Genomic DNA, 18,307 nt, shown 5'->3' with positions numbered 1-18,307 from the left:
AAATTCTGTTAATAAAGCGAGCGCCATTACCAAAAGACAGCACTGTACTTGTTAATTCGTTTAAAGGTGTAGTCCACATTTTCAGCAGTAAGAAATTATTTTGTCGATAATTGTTTTTCTTGTACAATACTTCTAAAACCACATTTTGCTACCTGGTGTTGATAAATCATTTTCTTCAAACTGTATGTTTATTGTGCTGTTTTTTTTAAAGGACAGTCACCCAAATGGCACATTATACAAAATGAAAATGAAAAATTTCAAAAATGCATTTCATGTTTTAAGTGTGAGGCACAGGGCATTTCATGTATGTCACACTGACATTGTGGACAACTGAACAATAATAAAAGGGCCAAAGATGACATTTAAAAACATTGAAATCCAATGCTGTAAAACACATCATGGAAATCCTTCAGAAAAATCTTTTTTTGTCACATGTAAGCAAGGATCCTTCATGCAGCAGCATCGCCATCACTGAGTGGGCGCGAGTCTTTGTCGGGCAGGGGAGGTGTGGGGGGACGTGAGCCTGTCCGAGGATGATGATGATGTCAGTGAGGACTGCAGGTGGACCGTCTTGTGGAAAAGCTTGTTGCTGATCAAGACCACCAGCGCAAAGAGGCGCAGCTGAAAATGGCTAAAAATTGGGAAATATCAAATATGACTCAGGAGGGGGGAACAGCATTACATCAACTCATTCAATCCTATGGACATGGCACGTGTGTGAGAGTGTGTATATACAGTACATATATACTACTCACAAAAAGTTAGGGATATTCAGCTTTTGGGTGAAATTGGAGTTAAAGTTTTGAGTGAAATGACTAGCAAGTGCAGTTTTGTTTGTCTCTTACTACAGCTTTGTTGGCGTCTTGGCTTCATTAGCGCTGATGATGAAGAGAGGGAAGAGGATCGAGAACAAGCAGCCACTAGGCGGAACAAAAAAGAAGATAAAGGCCTTTACATGAAGTATTAATTCATCATTCTGTTACTGTATGAGTACGCATGGACATCCACAGCGGTATTGAGATCTTCTTACCTGATGATATAGGATGAAGGCAAGGCAGTCAACAAAGCCATGGGCAAACCAAAGCCAAAGTAATAGGGCCAATTCCTCTCAATATTGGACAGCCGTTGGTGCATCTCAATGCCTTAGACAGAAATTTCTTTCAGTTTGACCTTACATGTGCTTGATGTTTGTGTTGAAAGTACCAAACGTATCTTACCGTGGTTGAACCAGCGATATTCAAAACAGTACAGGGAATAGAGCAGAGACATGTGCAATAGACTGACCATCTGTCCAATGGCATCAATGGGAAATAGGCTAACGATCATACCCTAGAGCGCACACACAGAAACAATCATTATCACGGTATAACATGCATACATTCAATTGTACCTTTCTGTAAAATGAAGATGCAAACCTGGATGAGAAAGAGTGCCTGGAGGAGGAGGTTGAAAAGCATGTCTGCGATGATCTTGCTCACGCTGGGGAACGGCTGAGCTTTACAGCCAGACACTTCGAATGCTAAATCAGCTATGTCCTGTAAAAAGGCCGCAACTATCAAGATGCATCTAAGTTTGGAAAATGAGCCACAAACATCCACTACTGCCAAAAACCTGTATGAAGCCGGAAAATGAAACACAATCCTAAAACAAAGTCCGACTTGTATTATGTAATTTTCATTAAATGATTATGATTACTTTTCGAAGATTCAAGTTATTTCTGAGACTACTGTGTAATTCTCGTTTATGAACAGGGGTCTACCAGCATCTTTTTCCATGCTTGTGTGTCCAAACTAATGCACGGTGGCCATTTGTGGTGCACCGTCTATTTTGAAGCCACCCACAACATAAACTAAAAATTACATTTGCTTACAGATATAATTTTTTAAACATTAGAGATTTTCTTAACATGAAAGTGTGGCAGATAACAGTTATTTTTTTCTAACAAAGCTGGTTTTGCTCCATTTCATACTCCGTGTCAAGGTCCAAAATGTGAACTTGTCACATAAAGGCTTCCCAAGGAACGACACTAAAAAAAAAAAAAAAGGTAATCTAATGACAGATTGCTCCTGCACAGTAGTTGATATTTTTTGGTAGGTTAAAAAGACTGACCCCTGTAACATCTTGTAAAATACTAAACTATTTGCCTTAAAGAAAGCTGTTGAGTTAAAAAAAACAACAACGATGACTGTGAAATGAAAATGAACATCCCATTTCATGTCCCTTTGAGGGGTTAGAATACCCTGCGTAGGACAAGCGGTTTGAAAGAAAAGTGTTGTAACATGACACCATTTCAAAGCATTCTTTTATCAACTGACCTGAAACCAGATTGCATTGACAATCTTGCTGAGGACAAAGAGTGGGAGAACCCAGAGAGCACTGAAGACAGATGTCAGGATGAACTCTAACCATGACCAGACACTGCCATGGAGCGACGGGTCACCTGGACCGAGGAGAATCTCTTGTCTGACAATTGGATAACCCATATTTAATCCCTTACAGCTTTGTAGATCGTACTTACCAATAATTTTTGCAGACAGAGTCTGGAGTAGTGGTATAAACACCCGGTAGAAGAGAAATAGACTGAGCTTAAAAAATAAAAAGAATACCATTTACCATTTTATATCTCGTGCAGACCTAAATGCTTGTCTTAGAAAAGTGAAAAGTAGGTTGAACTACTTACCCAGAAGACTCCTCCGTTCCAAGCACAGCACTGAAAGATCCTGCTGGCTACTTTGGGGTCACTACAAAAAAAAACACAACTCAAAATGCTCAACCACACTGGTAAACTTCTCTCTTTCTATTGCATATGTTTTTGGTAACTTCAATAATGGACATAAAAACTCCACAAAATCCTATTTAAATGCCAGATTTTGTGACATAAAAATAAACAAGATAAAGAATACCAAGTTGTGAACTAAATGCCGTATAAACCAATTGGAAAAAAATGGTTTCAAGGAGGAGGTACATAAATCAATGCAACTTTTCGACATACTTGTCAGGTTTGCGCTCCTCGCTTTGAGCCCGTCGCTGTGCCAAAGCCCCGCTGGCCCTTCTCCTCCGCTGCTCTTCCCTTTTCTGCTGGATGCGGGCATCCAGCTTAGAGATAGTTCCAATCCCCAATATGGAATCCTTGATCCCCTGAAAGGCCCCAAGTTACTAGTAATTGGGTGTCATATTTAACACATTTATAATTTTCAAATTGTGACTTTCGGTTGTGTATAAAGTAGTGTCATCCAGGTCAGTTCTTTGCACAACTTCCTAGGAATGCTCACCTAATCCTTGCTTGCTAAATGCAGGAAGGGCAGGAGTAATGATTCATGACACGATGCCTACCTAATTTATACGGTCTAATGAAAAAAAAAATCAGTAACAAATTGCAACATTTTGGCAAATTAACCTTTACTTTTTGCATATTCATATGCTGATTGTTATGCTGTTGATGTAATAAATAATAAAGTAAGTTAGGAATTTTTGGTTTTAGAAGTGCAATTACAGTACAAGATATTTTGCATAAGCAACTAGAGCGGAAAATTCCGATTCAGTGCATGTAAAAGACTCTGTTGCGCCGGGTGCTATGGTTTCAAGTGTGTTGCTGCTGACCATTGCAACATTGCGGAGGAAGGCCCTGACACTGTCCGTCATCTCTGTACCAGCTGTGGATCCATCAACTGCAGAAGGAAGGGGGATGGTCGACCTGGCGGTCACTTCTCATGGCAGGAGGATGATCACCAAGTAACCTGATATGAAGATATTTCGAATGGTATTTAGCTTCTTAATACTTGTGATTCATTTAATTGTTTTACCTAACTTTTCTCGGGCATATTGAAAGACCTTAATCTGCCCAGCAATTTTCTTGACATTTCTGTGTGTTTTGACAGAGTTTCTAATAATGTATTATTAATACATGCATACTATTAATCAAGACATACTTTCTGTCTTCTTATAGCAGATAACTTGAAATAAGGTATGCACATAACATAGATAGATAGATAGATAGATAGATAGATAGATAGATAGATAGATAGATAGATAGATAGATAGATAGAGAAGAAAGCCACTTTAAAACGTGTAAACGCTACAAATCAAAGTGTAGTCGTTCATTTTTACGCTAACAATCCAACGTATCGTATTTGTGTTCTTACATTTTGGTGAGACAAACACACACATGCTAAAATAAATATGAACGACGATTTGCAACGTAGAGGGGAAAAACGGCGTTTAAATTCTTTCTCAGATGCTGTTATTGGCGTTAGCACGCTGTCTGAGGGTTAGCCAACGCTTAACGTAAACATTATTTTTAGCCTGCAGAGAAAAAAATACGACAGTGTTGGACGTCGACATTTGTTTTTAAATGTCGGCCTGAATTTTAAATGTGATCTCTCAATTTGTCGGCAACCGGCTAGCTTGTTTGTTTATGCTGCTGGCTAATCAGGAATAGTCAACACCCTGTGTAACTCTTGTAAAAAAAAAAAAACGATAAAAAAGGGCAACACTTAATAACGCGAGGAAAGAACGAAGTCGTTGGTAGTATGCTCCTTACCTCATGCGTCAGGTAATTTGATGATTGAACGCGTATGCTTTCTCTTCCCTGTGTATGTAGCAGGAACAACAACAAGAACACCGAATGGACTACCAACGGGCCCAGGGAAAACACATTGAGCAAGCTCCAATGACAAAGAATTGTGGGAAATGTAGTTCTCATCACAGTTTCAACAAAGTCGGTTGCCGTTTAACATCCGTGGTAAAATGACAGAGAATGCGAGCCGGTTTAGCACATAAATAAAAAGACGATTACACTTTAAAACCCCCATCATGTTGTATAGTTTAAAAAATTAGTCGCATCCGTATATAGGGTCACTCCTCCAAGGCGGTGCTCTGTCAAAGCGATGAGCATCATGTGTTCATTTGTTTGCACAGAGATACAGTTGAAGCTCAATTGCGGGAGTGTTCTCCGGGCATAGACATCCATGGTTGTCTTCAGAATAAGAAACGCGCACAAAAGAAAATGTGCGCTTATTTGCATTTCTCTTGCTCTTGTCATCACATACAGATACATCGGGTAAGTTTTCTGACCGATTTATTTGTTAGGAGTTACTTGTACGTGCGCTTTAGATTATATTCAATAAGTTTGTTATCATACTATAGTAAAAGGTAATTTTGTGTCAGCAGTCAGGTCGTAATCTGATGTGAATCGCTTTTTGTACTGGAAACTTGCACGTTGCTTTCAAGCATGCCTTGTCAACTTCAACACAATACACATTTGTGTTTGTAGTATGAACTGCAATTCTTTTACAGCATACCAAGAGGGGGCCAGAGAATAAGCAGAAAAGTCGGGCTGAGCGCCAACTCATCCCAACTCACTTTGGAAGGCGAACCCTTCCGTATCCTCGGAGGATCCATCCACTATTTTCGTGTGCCCAGGGCCTACTGGAGGGACCGCTTGATGAAAATGAAAGCCTGTGGCATTAACACCCTCACCACGTAGGAATGCTCAATAATCTTATCTCTCACTCCTCCAAAGCAATGCTGACCAAAGCTTCATGTGCACTTGCAGATTTGTCCCGTGGAGTCTGCATCAGCCCCAGAGAGGTGTCTTCAATTTCCACACACAGCTGGATTTAGAGTGAGATTTAAGACTGCGTGATTTAGCAAGATATCGCTTGGGATTAATCACCTCACTCTTGAATGCTTGAAAATGATCATATGCAGCAAGTTCACGTACTGTACAGTATGTACAATTACAATCCAAGCCTTGCGCTGCTCCTCTTTGCTTGTATGCACAATGGGAATACTCAGGTTCCATTCCCTCACCATGTATGCCCCAGCGCATTGGGTGGAAGTAAGAGTCGGGGCACCCCACCTGACAACAACGGCGTCTCCACAACAACAGCAACTTCTCAAGCAATTCAAAACAAGGCAGTGGCACATGCTAAGCAGGATGTCACACCACAGCTTGCAACACTAGGGCTCAATCACTAACAGAGTTTTTTTTAGGCCGTGATGATCGAATACCTTTTAATTGGCCCTGGTGTTGATTTTTTTTTTTTTTTTTTTTTTAGAAATGACCATTGATTCTTTGTGTCCTCAAAAAGGAATTGAATATGATTTTTTTAATAGCAGTGAACTGATATTAGTAGAGACGTAATGTGATGGTGATAAAACAGAGTCCCAAGAAAGAATAAAGCTAGCTGGCGGCAACTACTGCAGCAAAAGCCAACTATAAACTAAATACTCCCATTGCATTGACGACCATAATGTGGTCTGCTTATTTTGAAGTTGGCCTTCATAACTTGTTGTGGGGCCATCATTGGTCGGTTTAATTGCAATATGAACTATCGTGCCGCTTATTGAATGTTGTTTACACTTTGTTTTCAGAGCATATATCAATCTTGCAGCTGAACTGGGTTTATGGGTGATTTTACGTCCAGGGCCCTACATCTCCTCTGAGCTGGACTTCGGGGGTCTGCCAAGGTCAGACATTGAAGACATAATGATCTTGTGTGGTTAAATGTAGACATTCATACATAAAAAAATGATTGTTATGCTACTGGAACACAAAAGCCTGTTGATGCAAATCACAAGAGCATTCTGCATTGATTTCAATCTAGAACATTTCCCATTGTCAGGGGAAGACTGAGATCCTGTGAGTGAGGCTTTGTCCAGAATGGTGGCCTCACTGTGGCCTTGTTGTTCCTGTAGATTTGTGGATTAAGTTGACCAAGCATCTTTTCCGTTTCTTCGTAGCTGGCTTCTCCAAGATGGTGACATGAGAGTGAGAACCACATACCCTGGATTCACTGATGCTGTCAACATTTTTTTTGACAAACTTATACCAAAAATGGTTCCTTTGCAGGTGGCCATTCAGTCTGTTAAGTTTGATTCCAACTCACTTTCGTTCCTGTTGAGTTATTCAATGTTTTTTTTTTTTTTTTGTAGTTTAAGAAAGGTGGTCCCATCATTGCTGTACAGGTTGAGAATGAATATGGGTCTTTTGCTAAGGATGAGACTTACATGCCGTTCATGAAAGAGGTACATTAAATAGTAACATAATCATACAGGAGCTTACAAGAATAAATACACTTGCTCAATCTAATTATATCCAATAAAATCGCATTGTAAAAAAGTGATGCTTAATTTCAGAGTAATTAGCCCATGTTGTCTTAAATACAGCTCTCCTTTATTCATAACAAAAAAAAAAAAATGCTTGGTGAATATATTCTGATACAGTATTTTTATTGTGGTGACTTTTTGAAAGGCTTTGCAGTCCAGAGGGATCAGTGAGCTACTGCTGACATCAGACAAACACAACACATTAAAGTCAGGGGGTGTAGATGGAGGTAAAGTCGTTACCGTCAATGCACACGCTCAAGTTCCGTCGCCTTGTGTGAGTTCATCTTCTTCTACCTTGTAGTCTGGAAGTCTTTGAAGCTGCAGAAACTAAGTCAAAGAGACATTCAGGATCTAAACATCATCCAGGTAAGTGTCATTTCCACAAAATTGCCCTCCATTTCTCCAAAAGATGTCAAATCGCAAGCTTTGGCTTATGCTCTGGTTTTCAGCCAAATCGACCAACAATGGTTATGGATTACTGGACAGGCTGGTATGATGTGTGGGGTGAGCTCCACCACGTGCTCCCCCCAGAGGGTAGGTTTTGTCAATTTATTGAAACTCACACATTCCTGCTTACTATTCTTTGTTTTTTTTTTTCTTTCATTTTGTCCCTGCATCTTCTTAAATCTTTATTTTTAAATCAGACACGGTGTCCACTGTTAGAGAGATTCTGAGGCGTGGGATGTCTGTAAACCTTTACATGTTCCACGGAGGCTCCAGTTTTGGTTTCATGAGCGGAGGGCTGGCTGAACCTTCTTACAAAGCGTTGGTACCAAGCTACGGTAAGTGAAATCAACCTAAGTTCACTGTCATGCAAATGTCACGATAATGATGTCATCGTAAGGTCAGCACCGAAGGTTTGCATTCTGCACTTAGTGATCAGTGCTCCTCAATTATATTTTGCAATACATTTTCGTAGATTACGACGCTCCCTTGTCAGAAGCCGGAGACTACACTCAGAAGTACCACCTCCTCAGAGATCTGTTTTCTCAATTCAACAGTAAGTTGAGCAATAACTAAAACCGAGATGTGGATGGAGCAGCATAACTTGATTCTCACTCTAGGAGGTGAAGAACTCCCAGACCTTCCGGTTCTTCAACATAAAGAATCATATGAACCAGCTATCATGTACCAGCACTTGCCCTTATGGGACGCTTTGAGCTTTACTGAGGGAGTATGTCCTTAAACGTAAGATTGCCTGTCAACATTTGAGAAGCGGAGAGTTACTTTTCTGTCAAGCCTTGAATATTATCTTTACAGCCATTTAAGTCAGACACTCCGGTTAACATGGAGAAACTGCCAATCAACAACAGGAATGGACAGTCCTATGGATACACACTGTATGAGACAACAATCACCGGCGGAGGCTTGTTGACGTCAGGAGACAATGTTAAAGACCGCGCCCTTGTGAGTTGAAATTCTTCTATTTTTTACAGTACCGCTTTCTCTAACTCTGTATTAGCACTGGGAGGCACCATATTCATCCGTAAAAATTCTTTGGCAAAAAGCGTGAACAATTGTTTGGAACAAACCATTTTTGAAGTGGTGATATTTGAAGATAAACTATTCACTTTCTGCAAAGGACAAATCTTGAAGAAAAAAAAAAAAAAACCTTTACTTCATCGGTGTCAAACATACGGCCCGCGGGCCGGATACGGGCCACAGAGATGTTAAACCCGGCCCGCAAGATGTTGTTCAAATCACCGTAACTCGAAATTTGAAGTCAAAGAAGGGGAGCATTATGTCGATACTGCGTACATTATGGTAGCTGGCATGTTTTTAAGTGTTGGGGAAGATGAAATCGGTGCGTCACACTGGAGAGAGGGACTGGACCCATCGTATTATGTTTTCTAAAATGTGTGTTTAATGAAGGAATGAAAAAAAATAATAGAAAATTCTCATTCACTTCATGTCATTTAAGGAAAAAATATTATTTGTTTGCCATTAATTTTGTTTAAGTTGTGTCACATGATTTGACTTGTCCAGCCCGTCTGAGAATAGATTTTCCTTCGTACGGCCCCTGAGCTAAAAAACAAAACAAAACGTTGAGCCAATGTTTTGGTATTTATACTTTAAATTGTTTGGTTCCTCTTCCAGGTGTTTGTAAACAAAAGTTACATTGGGCTTTTCAAGTGGCAAAATTTGGAGCTGGCTGTTCCAGATGGCAAGGTATGGCATTAGGCCTGTGTCGTGATAGCGACCTTTTTAGTTTGCAGCCGTTGTTAGTTTTTCTTTTTTGTCAAGTATGAACAAATGATCAAAAACCCATTACAGGGACAGCGGACTTTGAGTTTATTGGTGGAAAACTGTGGACGAGTTCATCGGGGACGGGATCTTGACAACCAACGTAAAGGTGATAGCTTGATAAAACCTAACGGGCATGTTATTACAATGACTGTAATGTTTAATGTGCGTTCTTGCAGGTCTTGTAGGCGACATTTTTTTAAATGACGTTCCACTTCAGGACTTCACAATATATAGCCTGGAAATGAAACCCAGCTTTATTTATAAGTGCGTACACCTTTAAGAACTACTTTACTTTTCGGACTATAAGCCGCACCGGTGCATCAGCCGCAGCCGCAATTATTGAGCATTAGAAAAAATTTAATTGCATTCTTACAGCAGCGTCCTATCTTCAACAGACTGAACATGCCTGCATCTTTAGCACCAACATTTTTATAGAAAATGAATTGATGGAGGCATATTTTCAAAATACAGAAGCACAGACAGAAGTGTGTATATATATATATATATATATATATATATATATATATATATATATATATATATATATATATATATATATATATATATGTGTGTGTGTGTGTCTAAACTTTATAGAAGATCTTGTTTTATACATTGTCGTCGATTTATGTTTTTAGTACTATATTTTTAAAAGTCATTTTGAGAACAGCCATTGATTCCCGTATTTTCAGTTTCGTTTTATAGTTGTTCCATAAATTGACATCTGGAACAGCGGGGGATTGTCTCCTAGTGTTTAGGGGGGTAAAAAACTGCAGATAAAGCAGCAGGGCTCAAATCAAGAGAAATGAGGTTGCGGTTCATAGTCTGAAAAATACTGTATTCATTTTCGTTTGCCAGTTGGCTTGAAGCAGATGTCTTGCTTTATTTAGTTTGTATCAGGCTCCTTGGAAAGCACTTCCTGAAACCCCCAGTTTCCCTTCTTTTTTTATGGGCCAGCTCTTTGTATACGGCTATCCAAGTGATACCTTTGTCAACCTGCCAGTGAGTGCAATTTTTGTACAGCATTTATGCTTTGCTATGCAGTGATTGGCGATGAGCAATTTCTATTTGGTTTACAGGGTTGGGATAAAGGGATTGTGTTTATCAACGGGATAAACTTGGGACGCTACTGGTCGATCGGACCCCAGCAGACTCTCTACCTCCCCGGTCCGTTTCTCAACAGGGGAATCAACCAGGTTTGTAGGATTAGTATGTTACGGACAAAGGTGGCAAAAAAGCAGAATCATTTGACATGTGTTCAATTGTAGTCAAGCCTGTGGTGGGATTTTGCCTTCTTTATTTTTATGATCATTAGATCATTGTGTTTGAGGAGCGAGAAGGTGACTATAAAGTCAACTTTGAGGACACGGCAGATCTTGGCATGGCAGCTGACATTCAGTGATCATCATCATCATCATCACCATCACGTCTTGTATGCTGTATGAAGTTTTTTTTGAACTGATGTACGGTTTGTTTTCATGATCTTAGAGTGTAGGGTGAGATGTTAATGTTATTTGTGAGTTTATCATCACAAAATATTCAAATGGGTGGCAATAATATATTTCGTTCAATTTGATAATAAAATGAAGTGTACATTTAGGAGAGCTGAAGTTTGCTGTTAAAAATACTTTTTAATCATGTTAAAATGGTCTGTGTAATCTGAGATAAATGATCTTTTTTTGTAAAATCATTCCTCTCTGGACCCATAATGTATTCAATTTGCCTTTTCAAACTTATCATCACTTATGGAAGGTGTATAAACAAAGCTTCAGAGAAGTATCAAGTCAACTGCAAACTAAAATGCACAGTATAAATGTTTTTTTCTCAACTCTATATAAGTACTGTGCATGTATGTGTGTATGCATTTATGTATAAATGCAATAGTAATCGTGAACATTATATGACTTGCCCTCTCGTTTAAACTTCAATGCAAATACATTCAAATGTGCTTGGAGGCATGTGGCCTATATTATACCAATATATTTCATTGGTCTTAAGTTTGAAATTAGTCAACATCTGTTCTTCATAATTTTCTGATTGCATTTTTTTTGTCAGTTTGTCATTTTTATGCTACAGGGTATGCTCATGCAAGTCAATAGATAGTAGAATTACAGATAAAATGTTATTTTTTCAGCATTCATCCTATCAGCTCCGCACTTTGGTAAGTAATTTGTCCTTTAAGTCGGTGCCACAGGGAAAACTTTGTCTCACGGCAAATATAATTGACACAAGCGCATATTTCTGAATTTTGTGCCTAAAATAACTGATATCTCAGAAAATATTTTCCAAGTCTAATTTGAGCGATTATTTAATTGGATAACGTCATTAATCAAGACATTTCCTATTACACCTGCCCCTCATGAAGACAGACTTTAGTGACTGACTTTTGAATACTGTACACACACAAAAAAACTGTAACTTCTAATCGAGTTGCGTGCACGCGCTCACTCGTGACGCAGTGATCCACTTCCCGGCTCGGAGAAACTGGGCGGTACCGCTTTAAAAATCCGCGTGAGCTGCAGTCGCGATTGGCGAGCATTTTCTTATCTCGGATACTCGTGTTTAGAGCCCCCACGAAACAGAAGCGACGGGCTAACCAGCGACTGTGAGTTCAGCATGCAATCGGGCTATAACTGCAGAAATCATCCCCGATCGCGCAAAATGCGGCGTTTCATGAAACGTGTCCTCGATTGTGTTTTGTTTGTCTTCCAAACAGGCATCCATTCGAGTTTTCCGGCAGCGTGTAGCACATTCTGAAGCCCCTTTGATTTATTTCAATCTGTGCTTTTAAAATCGTAATTTTTTGCACGCCTTTCCGAGATGCGTTCGCGTGCATGACAGAGAATCGTAATTTCGCAGCAAGAAACTCAACTGAGCAACGACACGATGTCCTCGAGGCAATGAAAATGAGCACGCCATTCTCTGATTCCAAATTTGAGGATATTTAGAAAGTTAGCGCGAAAGCTGATGTTTAGTCTTGCTGTGCGCTTTCATCGAATCAGATGACCCGGTCAGCTGTGTAACATTTTTGTCACTATGTGACACGCATACTGCAAGCAACCGGACTCGACTGAACGACTGAAATACGAACTGTACGTTAAGAGTGACATAATAGCTCGATTTCACAGACAAATAATTGAAATGCAGAGTACCAGTCAAAAGTTTGGAAACACATCAAAATTACAAATGTTTTAAAATTGGGGATGTCTGATCCGACACTCCTGGATCAGGTCCCCATCAAATCAAAATGACTGGATCCGTATTGGATTTTTTTCCATTATAAACAGTCCGAGTCGATCCATGAACCTAAGATATATTAAATGGTAAGGGTTAGATACAAAAATATATTACATTACATTACATTACATTATTGACTAAATTTGAACTGCTTTTATGATAAGCACGTTTCTTCTTACAAAGTATTCAAATCACTATTTTTATTGATGGTTCCATGGGTTTTCAAACTTGAATTTACCATTCATGGGATTGACAACTTTCACGTGTTCTTCTTTTTCACTTCTCGCGCACAAAATGAGTCTATAATGCCATCGTAAAGATAGCCAATCAGTGGCCACTACTGGGTATAATTTGCTTGGTGCAAAATAGCCAAATGTTTATCTATTTTCATTTTCAGCTTGATGAACCATCCCCCCCTCCGGGACGGACAGACAGTCTACCGGAACCATCTGATGAGGACCGTTAGGCCAGAGCCCGATACAAAAAAACAGCTGATGGTGTCCACTTCCAACTACTGCAGCTGATTGGTTCCAGAGGACACCCATGCAATAATTAATTTCTCCCATTTGCGCAAATCACGTTTGAGTCAGCGGAATCATGGGGGCAACTGGTTACGGCTACTATCGTGGGACCATCTTCTTCTCCATGTTCATCGGCTACATGCTGTACTTCTTCAACAGAAAGACATTCTCTTTTGTCATGCCCTCGGTTATGGATGAGATTCAACTGGACAAAGATGACTTGGGTGAGAATCGGAGTTCCCATAGTTTTCATTTTTCTTCGGCTTCATTATGCTTTGACCTTTGTTATTGAATTTTTTTCAGTTTTAGACTAAACTGTAACCTATATAAACACTGAAAAAATAGCTAACGGTTGTTGAAAAATGATTTCTTTTGCTTTTTTCTTTTATTAATGCTAAAAAGGATACTGTTTTAGGTATACTTATAGAATTTTGAAAGATAATAATCCTACTTAGAGTTGGTGGTTTTATCATTCCCTCCCGTAAAAATCAACGTTAATCCTTAATTCTGTCTCCAGGTTTGATCACCAGCAGCCAAACCATGGCCTACGCCATCAGTAAATTCATCAGTGGCGTATTGTCGGATCAGATCAGTGCCCGCTGGCTTTTCTCCATCGGCCTCTTTGTGGTGGGGGGCATCAACGTGGTCTTCTCCTGGTCTTCCACCGTCACCGCCTTTTCACTGCTGTGGTTCATTAACGGCCTGGGACAAGGTTGTGGATGGCCCCCATGCGGGAAGGTGCTTCGCAAGGTAATCCCAACTATCTTGCACGTTGACCACGTTGCCGCTGGGCAAACAAACAATGTCCAAAACCTACAGATATTCAAGACAGTTAAAGATTATTATTAGTATAATTTATTCAAGACATTCAATTGCTTACTTTTTTCAATTTATTAACTAAATGAGTCAAGTAATGAAATAATCAATGACTTAGGTACAAAGTAGTAAAGTATGCGATTACTTTTGATGCTACAGTAATCAATTTATTTGAATGTGACACTTTAAAAATATCCTCTGATATTCAAAGACTGCACTCTTAAAAAAAACGTATAAAATGACTTTGGGATTGAATGAGTTTGCGTTGGATCAGCTTGTGATCAAATTCAGTTTGTAGAGTCTAATATCTCAGCCGCTAATAACTCGATGACAATTGCGTATGAATGAGGAAGCAAAAGACTTGAAGTCAAGCTTCGGTAAAACGTGAGCTATTTAAAGTCATTTGCAAAGCAGGATGCCTCTCCCGTGTTCAAAAGGTGAGCAATAAATAGGCTTTGGCACGTCTTCAGCATGTTGAAGGGTTAGGGTTACTAGAGATTCTAAAAGTAGAACATCCCCGCTGCAGCTCGCCTGAAGAAACAACAGCAGTCAACAGTTTTTCTTTTTACCGAGAGGAACGATCTTTTCATACGTTGCGTCTCTTCAGTACAACCTTTGATCTTCTGTGGAATTCATGTCTTCTCGCAGGATGCTCCATTTTCACCAACAAGCTCAATTCATGTATTTAAAACAATGGGTATGATATGATATAAACAATATTTATTGTCATTACACCTGCACAAGTACAAGCCAAGAAAATTCAGGCAAACAGGAGATGCACAAAAAGGAACCGGGGAATAAAGAAGAGCAAAGCCTGTTGGCATGCAGCCGCTGCGCAGTGCTCGGAGAACTTAGATAAGAAAGAAAAAACACAAGGGAAAAACAAGTTTTCTGCGATGAGCTTGCATTTTTTCATTTTGTCAGTTTGATTGAAAGAATCAAACAACAAGAAAAAAAGCCCTGTTTTGGTTCGTGTAGACAAATGAAAGTCGAATGTGTCCACAATCTATTCCTTCAGTGGTTTGAGCCCTCCCAGTTTGGAACATGGTGGTCTGTGCTGTCCTGCAGCATGAACCTGGCAGGGAGTCTGGGACCAATCCTGGTTACAGTGCTCCTTCACTACTATGACTGGAGGACCATCCTAACCATGTCAGGTGTCTTCTGCGCCGCCTTCTCACTTGTGACTCTGCTGTTGGTGAAAAACGAGCCGAGGGATGTGGGCCTGCCTAGCGTGGAGGTGGCACGCAACAAGGGGACCGTCAGATGTGAGTTCAAACAATATATTAATGTATTGCATGTTTGTATATGTATATATATATTTTTTTCAGACGCTCCTTTACCCCTATATTATTTTTAAAAACCTGTAAAAAACTATCGGGGATTGAAAGGTGGGAATTTTTCATTTTAATTCATTTAATCCCCAAAATTGTATTTGTACGTTTGTCTAAGTGTCTAGACATTTGATCCCTGGGAGTTTTTTTTTTCTCCACATTTGTTTTCAAGTGTTTGACCAAAGTAGGGTCTAAAATGGCGGGTACTAAATTCATCCATACGAATGTAATCAATTGGGTAACTAAGTACAAAAGTGATCAAATACTTTTGCTAATTAGATAATAAAAGAATTGCTTTTGGTAAGAAGTACTAAAGTCATTTATTACTGTAAGTACTAAAGTGGTGAAGTCATCTGTGATTTAGGAACTATTGTACAAAAGAAAGTATCTACTAATACTATCTGCAAATTCTAATACTAATACTACTACTGTACTACTGCATAGAATTAGATTTGCTCAGACCTGCAAGAACCTTAAGTAAAATCTCATGTACCCTCTGAAGTGCCTTTTTTCCCCCCATTTGTAAACAGATGTCTTATACTTTTGCCGCTAATGTTATAAAAGATGTTTACCAGTTGTAAAGTGTACATTCGTCGCGGTAGCGTGCTGTCGACGCGACATAAGTGAAGCCTGTTTGATGGTGTACTTTTTCTCCTTAGCAGGCAACAGTGAGAGCACCCTGAGTGAGTTCCTCCTCTCCCCATTTCTTTGGGTGCTGTCTCTGGGCTACTTGGTGGTTTTTGGGGTGAAAACGGCAGCAACTGACTGGGGGCAGCTTTTCCTCATGCAGGAGAAAGGCCAGACCGCTCTTATGGGTACGGTCTCCTATTTCTACCGACAAAGAATAAGCGGCTGATGGATGGATGGATGGATGGATGGACGGATAGTTGTGTATATTTTACTTTTGAATTGCGCCAATTTGATCTCGGTTATTCACAGGCAGTACATATATGAGCGCCTTGGAAGTGGGTGGCTTTGTGGGCAGCCTTGCATCTGGTTTCATCTCTGACAGAGCTGTCGCCCGTGTAAGTAAGATACCAAGAGACTGCTTTTATTTGATGTGCTTGTTATAAATATGCATTGTGATTTACGTAGTGCGGTCTGGGCACACATGGTAACCCTCGCCACGGCCTGCTCATTGCCATGATGGCTGGAATGTACGTCTCCATGTATCTCTTCAGGGTCACCATCACACCTCAAATTCCAAAGGTAAAAATGTGTCTTGTTTTTTTTAAAAAAAAGGGGAGCTTAACACTGTAAAAAATACCTATCAGTTGTTGAATGTTGATTTATATTGCTTTCTTGTTTAGTAAATATAAAAAAGGATACAGGTTTAAGTGTATGTATACATTTTTATAGGTAATAATCTTATTTATAGTCAGCATGTTGTTTTTGTTCAAAGATTTTGCTAAAAATGGCTGGTACCAAATGAATAAAATACTGATAAGGTACTAAATTACTAAAGTAGTTGATCACTCTCGATACTAACTTACTAGAGTAATTGATTTATTTTCTACCAAAGTACAAAAAGTGATTATTTTAGTGATTTACTACCAAATGTTATTAGTACTAAAATAATAAATTATTTAGGTAATAAATCCTCAGCTACTAATAACGTCCTGAGTATTTGGTGTGGTTCTAGCCCTAATTTGCACCATATTTGATCCATGTTGAACGATATATCATATAATATGCCTGTACTGAGATTTATGCGTTGACTTCAGGAGGCTCCGCTTTGGTTTCAAGTCATGCATCCTGTTTCTGTGCTCCTCGGCGCTTCCGAGAAAGAAGTAACCGTTTTACTCTCTGATTTTATAAATCAAAAAGGAAAAACAGGATCTCAGTTTCTCTTGTCATTTCCAGATCTGGATTCTCTTTCTGGGTGCTATGTTTGGATTTTCCTCCTATGGGCCCATTGCCTTGTTTGGGGTGATAGCAAGCGAAAGTGCCCCTTCCAATTTTTGTGGAACATCTCATGCTATTGTGGCTCTGATGGCTAACGGTACATCTACCGATACAAAATTCCGTTGATATATTAGGCATATGAATGCCGCGATTTTCTTTTCTTTTATTCCAGTGGGGGCTTTTATGGCTGGACTTCCCTTCAGCACGATTGCCAAACAATACAGCTGGGACATGGCGTTTTGGGTCGCCGAGGTCTTCATGGCTGCCGCCACCGTTTCGTTCTTCCTGGTTCGCAACATGCGCACCAAAATGGGAAAAAGAGAAAAAATGGACTGATCCATAAATTTGTCTCTCTGACATTAAACATGCTGCTTACTTTAACCGTAATGCTAATTATTGCCAAACACGTCAACCGTCCAAAAGCTTATTTCGTCAAATTTTTAGTAAGGTACACACATACACACGCCGTAATGGGTTAATTGTTGAAATGGTGGAAGGAGTGAAATACATCAAGGCATGCTTGGACTGGTGTCCTCTTGGAGCGCCCCGAATCATTTTTGGGCTACACAACAAGATTTGGTGAGCCACATGTCCTCATATTCAACACCAGTGTCCTCACAAATACTCATTAGGATGAATGAACAAAAACTGCCAAAGACGCACTTCTAAGTCCTGTGCAAAGTCTTCCCAGAAAAATGGGAGCTTATTGTATTGGTTAGAAAACCACTCCTTTTTAATGCTTTTTAATGGTAGTTGTTTGCAAAATAAATAAATAAATAAATTGGCGCAAAGCCCGCTCGTGAATTTATAGCACAATAATGAATGTTTTTAAATGGTGGAGAAATAGTCTAGAAAATCTAGACTGACTCTCATCAAATAAGATTATAAAGAACAAGTTGCCAGTAGTTTTGTATTCACTCAGTCACATGCTGTTATGCAGTTCTTTCTGTTTTAGAGTTAACAATTCTTTTTGTACTGTTTTGTCACTTACATTGTAGGTGAGAATACTGGAAATAATTTTATTTCTCAAATCTGTCTTTGTCACAGGAGCACTGTATATTAATTAAAATATTTTGTAGACCTATGTCTTCTCTCCATCATGGACTCTTTTTTTTCCACCTCCTAGTTTGTTTTGTCAGTAAA

At 39.4% G+C, this 18,307-nt stretch overlaps 3 protein-coding genes across 5 annotated transcripts; 2 read left to right on the top strand and 1 right to left on the bottom strand.

The window, feature by feature from the left end:
- Positions 1–166: 166 nt before the first annotated feature.
- ei24 (EI24 autophagy associated transmembrane protein) lies at positions 167–4,683 on the bottom strand. The gene is made up of 11 exons (XM_088441660.1): positions 4,541–4,683; positions 3,601–3,737; positions 2,993–3,138; positions 2,681–2,741; positions 2,519–2,585; positions 2,316–2,440; positions 1,416–1,535; positions 1,218–1,329; positions 1,031–1,142; positions 846–920; positions 167–631 (listed from the first exon to the last, which is right to left on the bottom strand). Exons 2-11 carry the CDS (start codon positions 3,640–3,642, stop codon positions 469–471), a joined length of 1,023 nt encoding a protein of 340 aa, XP_088297786.1. The 5' UTR covers positions 3,643–3,737; positions 4,541–4,683; the 3' UTR covers positions 167–468.
- On the top strand, positions 4,060–11,262 carry LOC148408343 (beta-galactosidase-1-like protein 2). Of its 2 annotated transcripts, XM_088441659.1 has the most exons (19): positions 4,060–5,059; positions 5,296–5,481; positions 5,555–5,623; positions 6,376–6,471; positions 6,745–6,853; positions 6,937–7,029; positions 7,256–7,337; positions 7,412–7,476; positions 7,560–7,644; positions 7,755–7,892; positions 8,030–8,110; positions 8,175–8,284; positions 8,371–8,517; positions 9,208–9,279; positions 9,385–9,463; positions 9,534–9,621; positions 10,245–10,356; positions 10,434–10,550; positions 10,670–11,262. In XM_088441659.1, exons 1-19 carry the CDS (start codon positions 4,968–4,970, stop codon positions 10,754–10,756), a joined length of 1,908 nt encoding a protein of 635 aa, XP_088297785.1. In that variant the 5' UTR covers positions 4,060–4,967; the 3' UTR covers positions 10,757–11,262. The 2 variants fall into 2 exon arrangements, 1 of the variants encoding a protein (XP_088297785.1); XR_015868652.1 differs by lacking the exon at positions 9,534–9,621.
- Positions 11,263–11,838: 576 nt separating this feature from the next.
- slc37a4b (solute carrier family 37 member 4b) lies at positions 11,839–18,248 on the top strand. 2 transcript variants are annotated; one of them, XM_088440192.1, is made up of 10 exons: positions 11,839–11,959; positions 12,989–13,336; positions 13,630–13,862; positions 14,947–15,193; positions 15,922–16,074; positions 16,199–16,284; positions 16,355–16,468; positions 16,984–17,049; positions 17,123–17,261; positions 17,337–18,248. In XM_088440192.1, the coding sequence occupies exons 2-10, from the start codon at positions 13,189–13,191 to the stop codon at positions 17,498–17,500; spliced, it is 1,350 nt and encodes a 449-aa protein (XP_088296318.1). In that variant the 5' UTR covers positions 11,839–11,959; positions 12,989–13,188; the 3' UTR covers positions 17,501–18,248. The 2 variants fall into 2 exon arrangements, with proteins under 2 accessions (XP_088296318.1, XP_088296317.1); XM_088440191.1 differs by having other exon boundaries at positions 15,919–16,074.
- The last annotated feature ends 59 nt before the right edge of the window (positions 18,249–18,307 follow it).

The sequence above is a fragment of the Hippichthys cyanospilos genome, chromosome 18 (genome assembly GCF_059441005.1).
Source record: "Hippichthys cyanospilos isolate Australia breed blue-spotted pipefish chromosome 18, RoL_Hcya_1.0, whole genome shotgun sequence".
In the NCBI taxonomy this organism is placed as follows: domain Eukaryota; kingdom Metazoa; phylum Chordata; class Actinopteri; order Syngnathiformes; family Syngnathidae; genus Hippichthys; species Hippichthys cyanospilos.
This window is presented reverse-complemented; position numbering and strand designations above follow the sequence as displayed.

Coding starts and splice junctions, on each gene's coding strand:
- ei24 (XM_088441660.1), bottom strand. CDS start 3,642: ATGACGGACAGTGTCAGGGCCTTCCTCCGCAATGTTGCAATG. Junction 2,586..2,680: donor GGAACGGAGGAGTCTTCTGG/GTAAGTAGTTCA, acceptor TTATTTTTTAAG/CTCAGTCTATTTCTCTTCTA. Junction 1,330..1,415: donor AGGCACTCTTTCTCATCCAG/GTTTGCATCTTC, acceptor TGTGCGCTCTAG/GGTATGATCGTTAGCCTATT.
- LOC148408343 (XM_088441659.1), top strand. CDS start 4,968: ATGGTTGTCTTCAGAATAAGAAACGCGCACAAAAGAAAATGTGCGCTT. Junction 7,030..7,255: donor ACATGCCGTTCATGAAAGAG/GTACATTAAATA, acceptor ACTTTTTGAAAG/GCTTTGCAGTCCAGAGGGAT. Junction 10,551..10,669: donor TCAACAGGGGAATCAACCAG/GTTTGTAGGATT, acceptor TATGATCATTAG/ATCATTGTGTTTGAGGAGCG.
- slc37a4b (XM_088440191.1), top strand. CDS start 13,189: ATGGGGGCAACTGGTTACGGCTACTATCGTGGGACCATCTTCTTCTCC. Junction 16,285..16,354: donor CTGACAGAGCTGTCGCCCGT/GTAAGTAAGATA, acceptor TGATTTACGTAG/TGCGGTCTGGGCACACATGG. Junction 17,050..17,122: donor TCGGCGCTTCCGAGAAAGAA/GTAACCGTTTTA, acceptor TGTCATTTCCAG/ATCTGGATTCTCTTTCTGGG.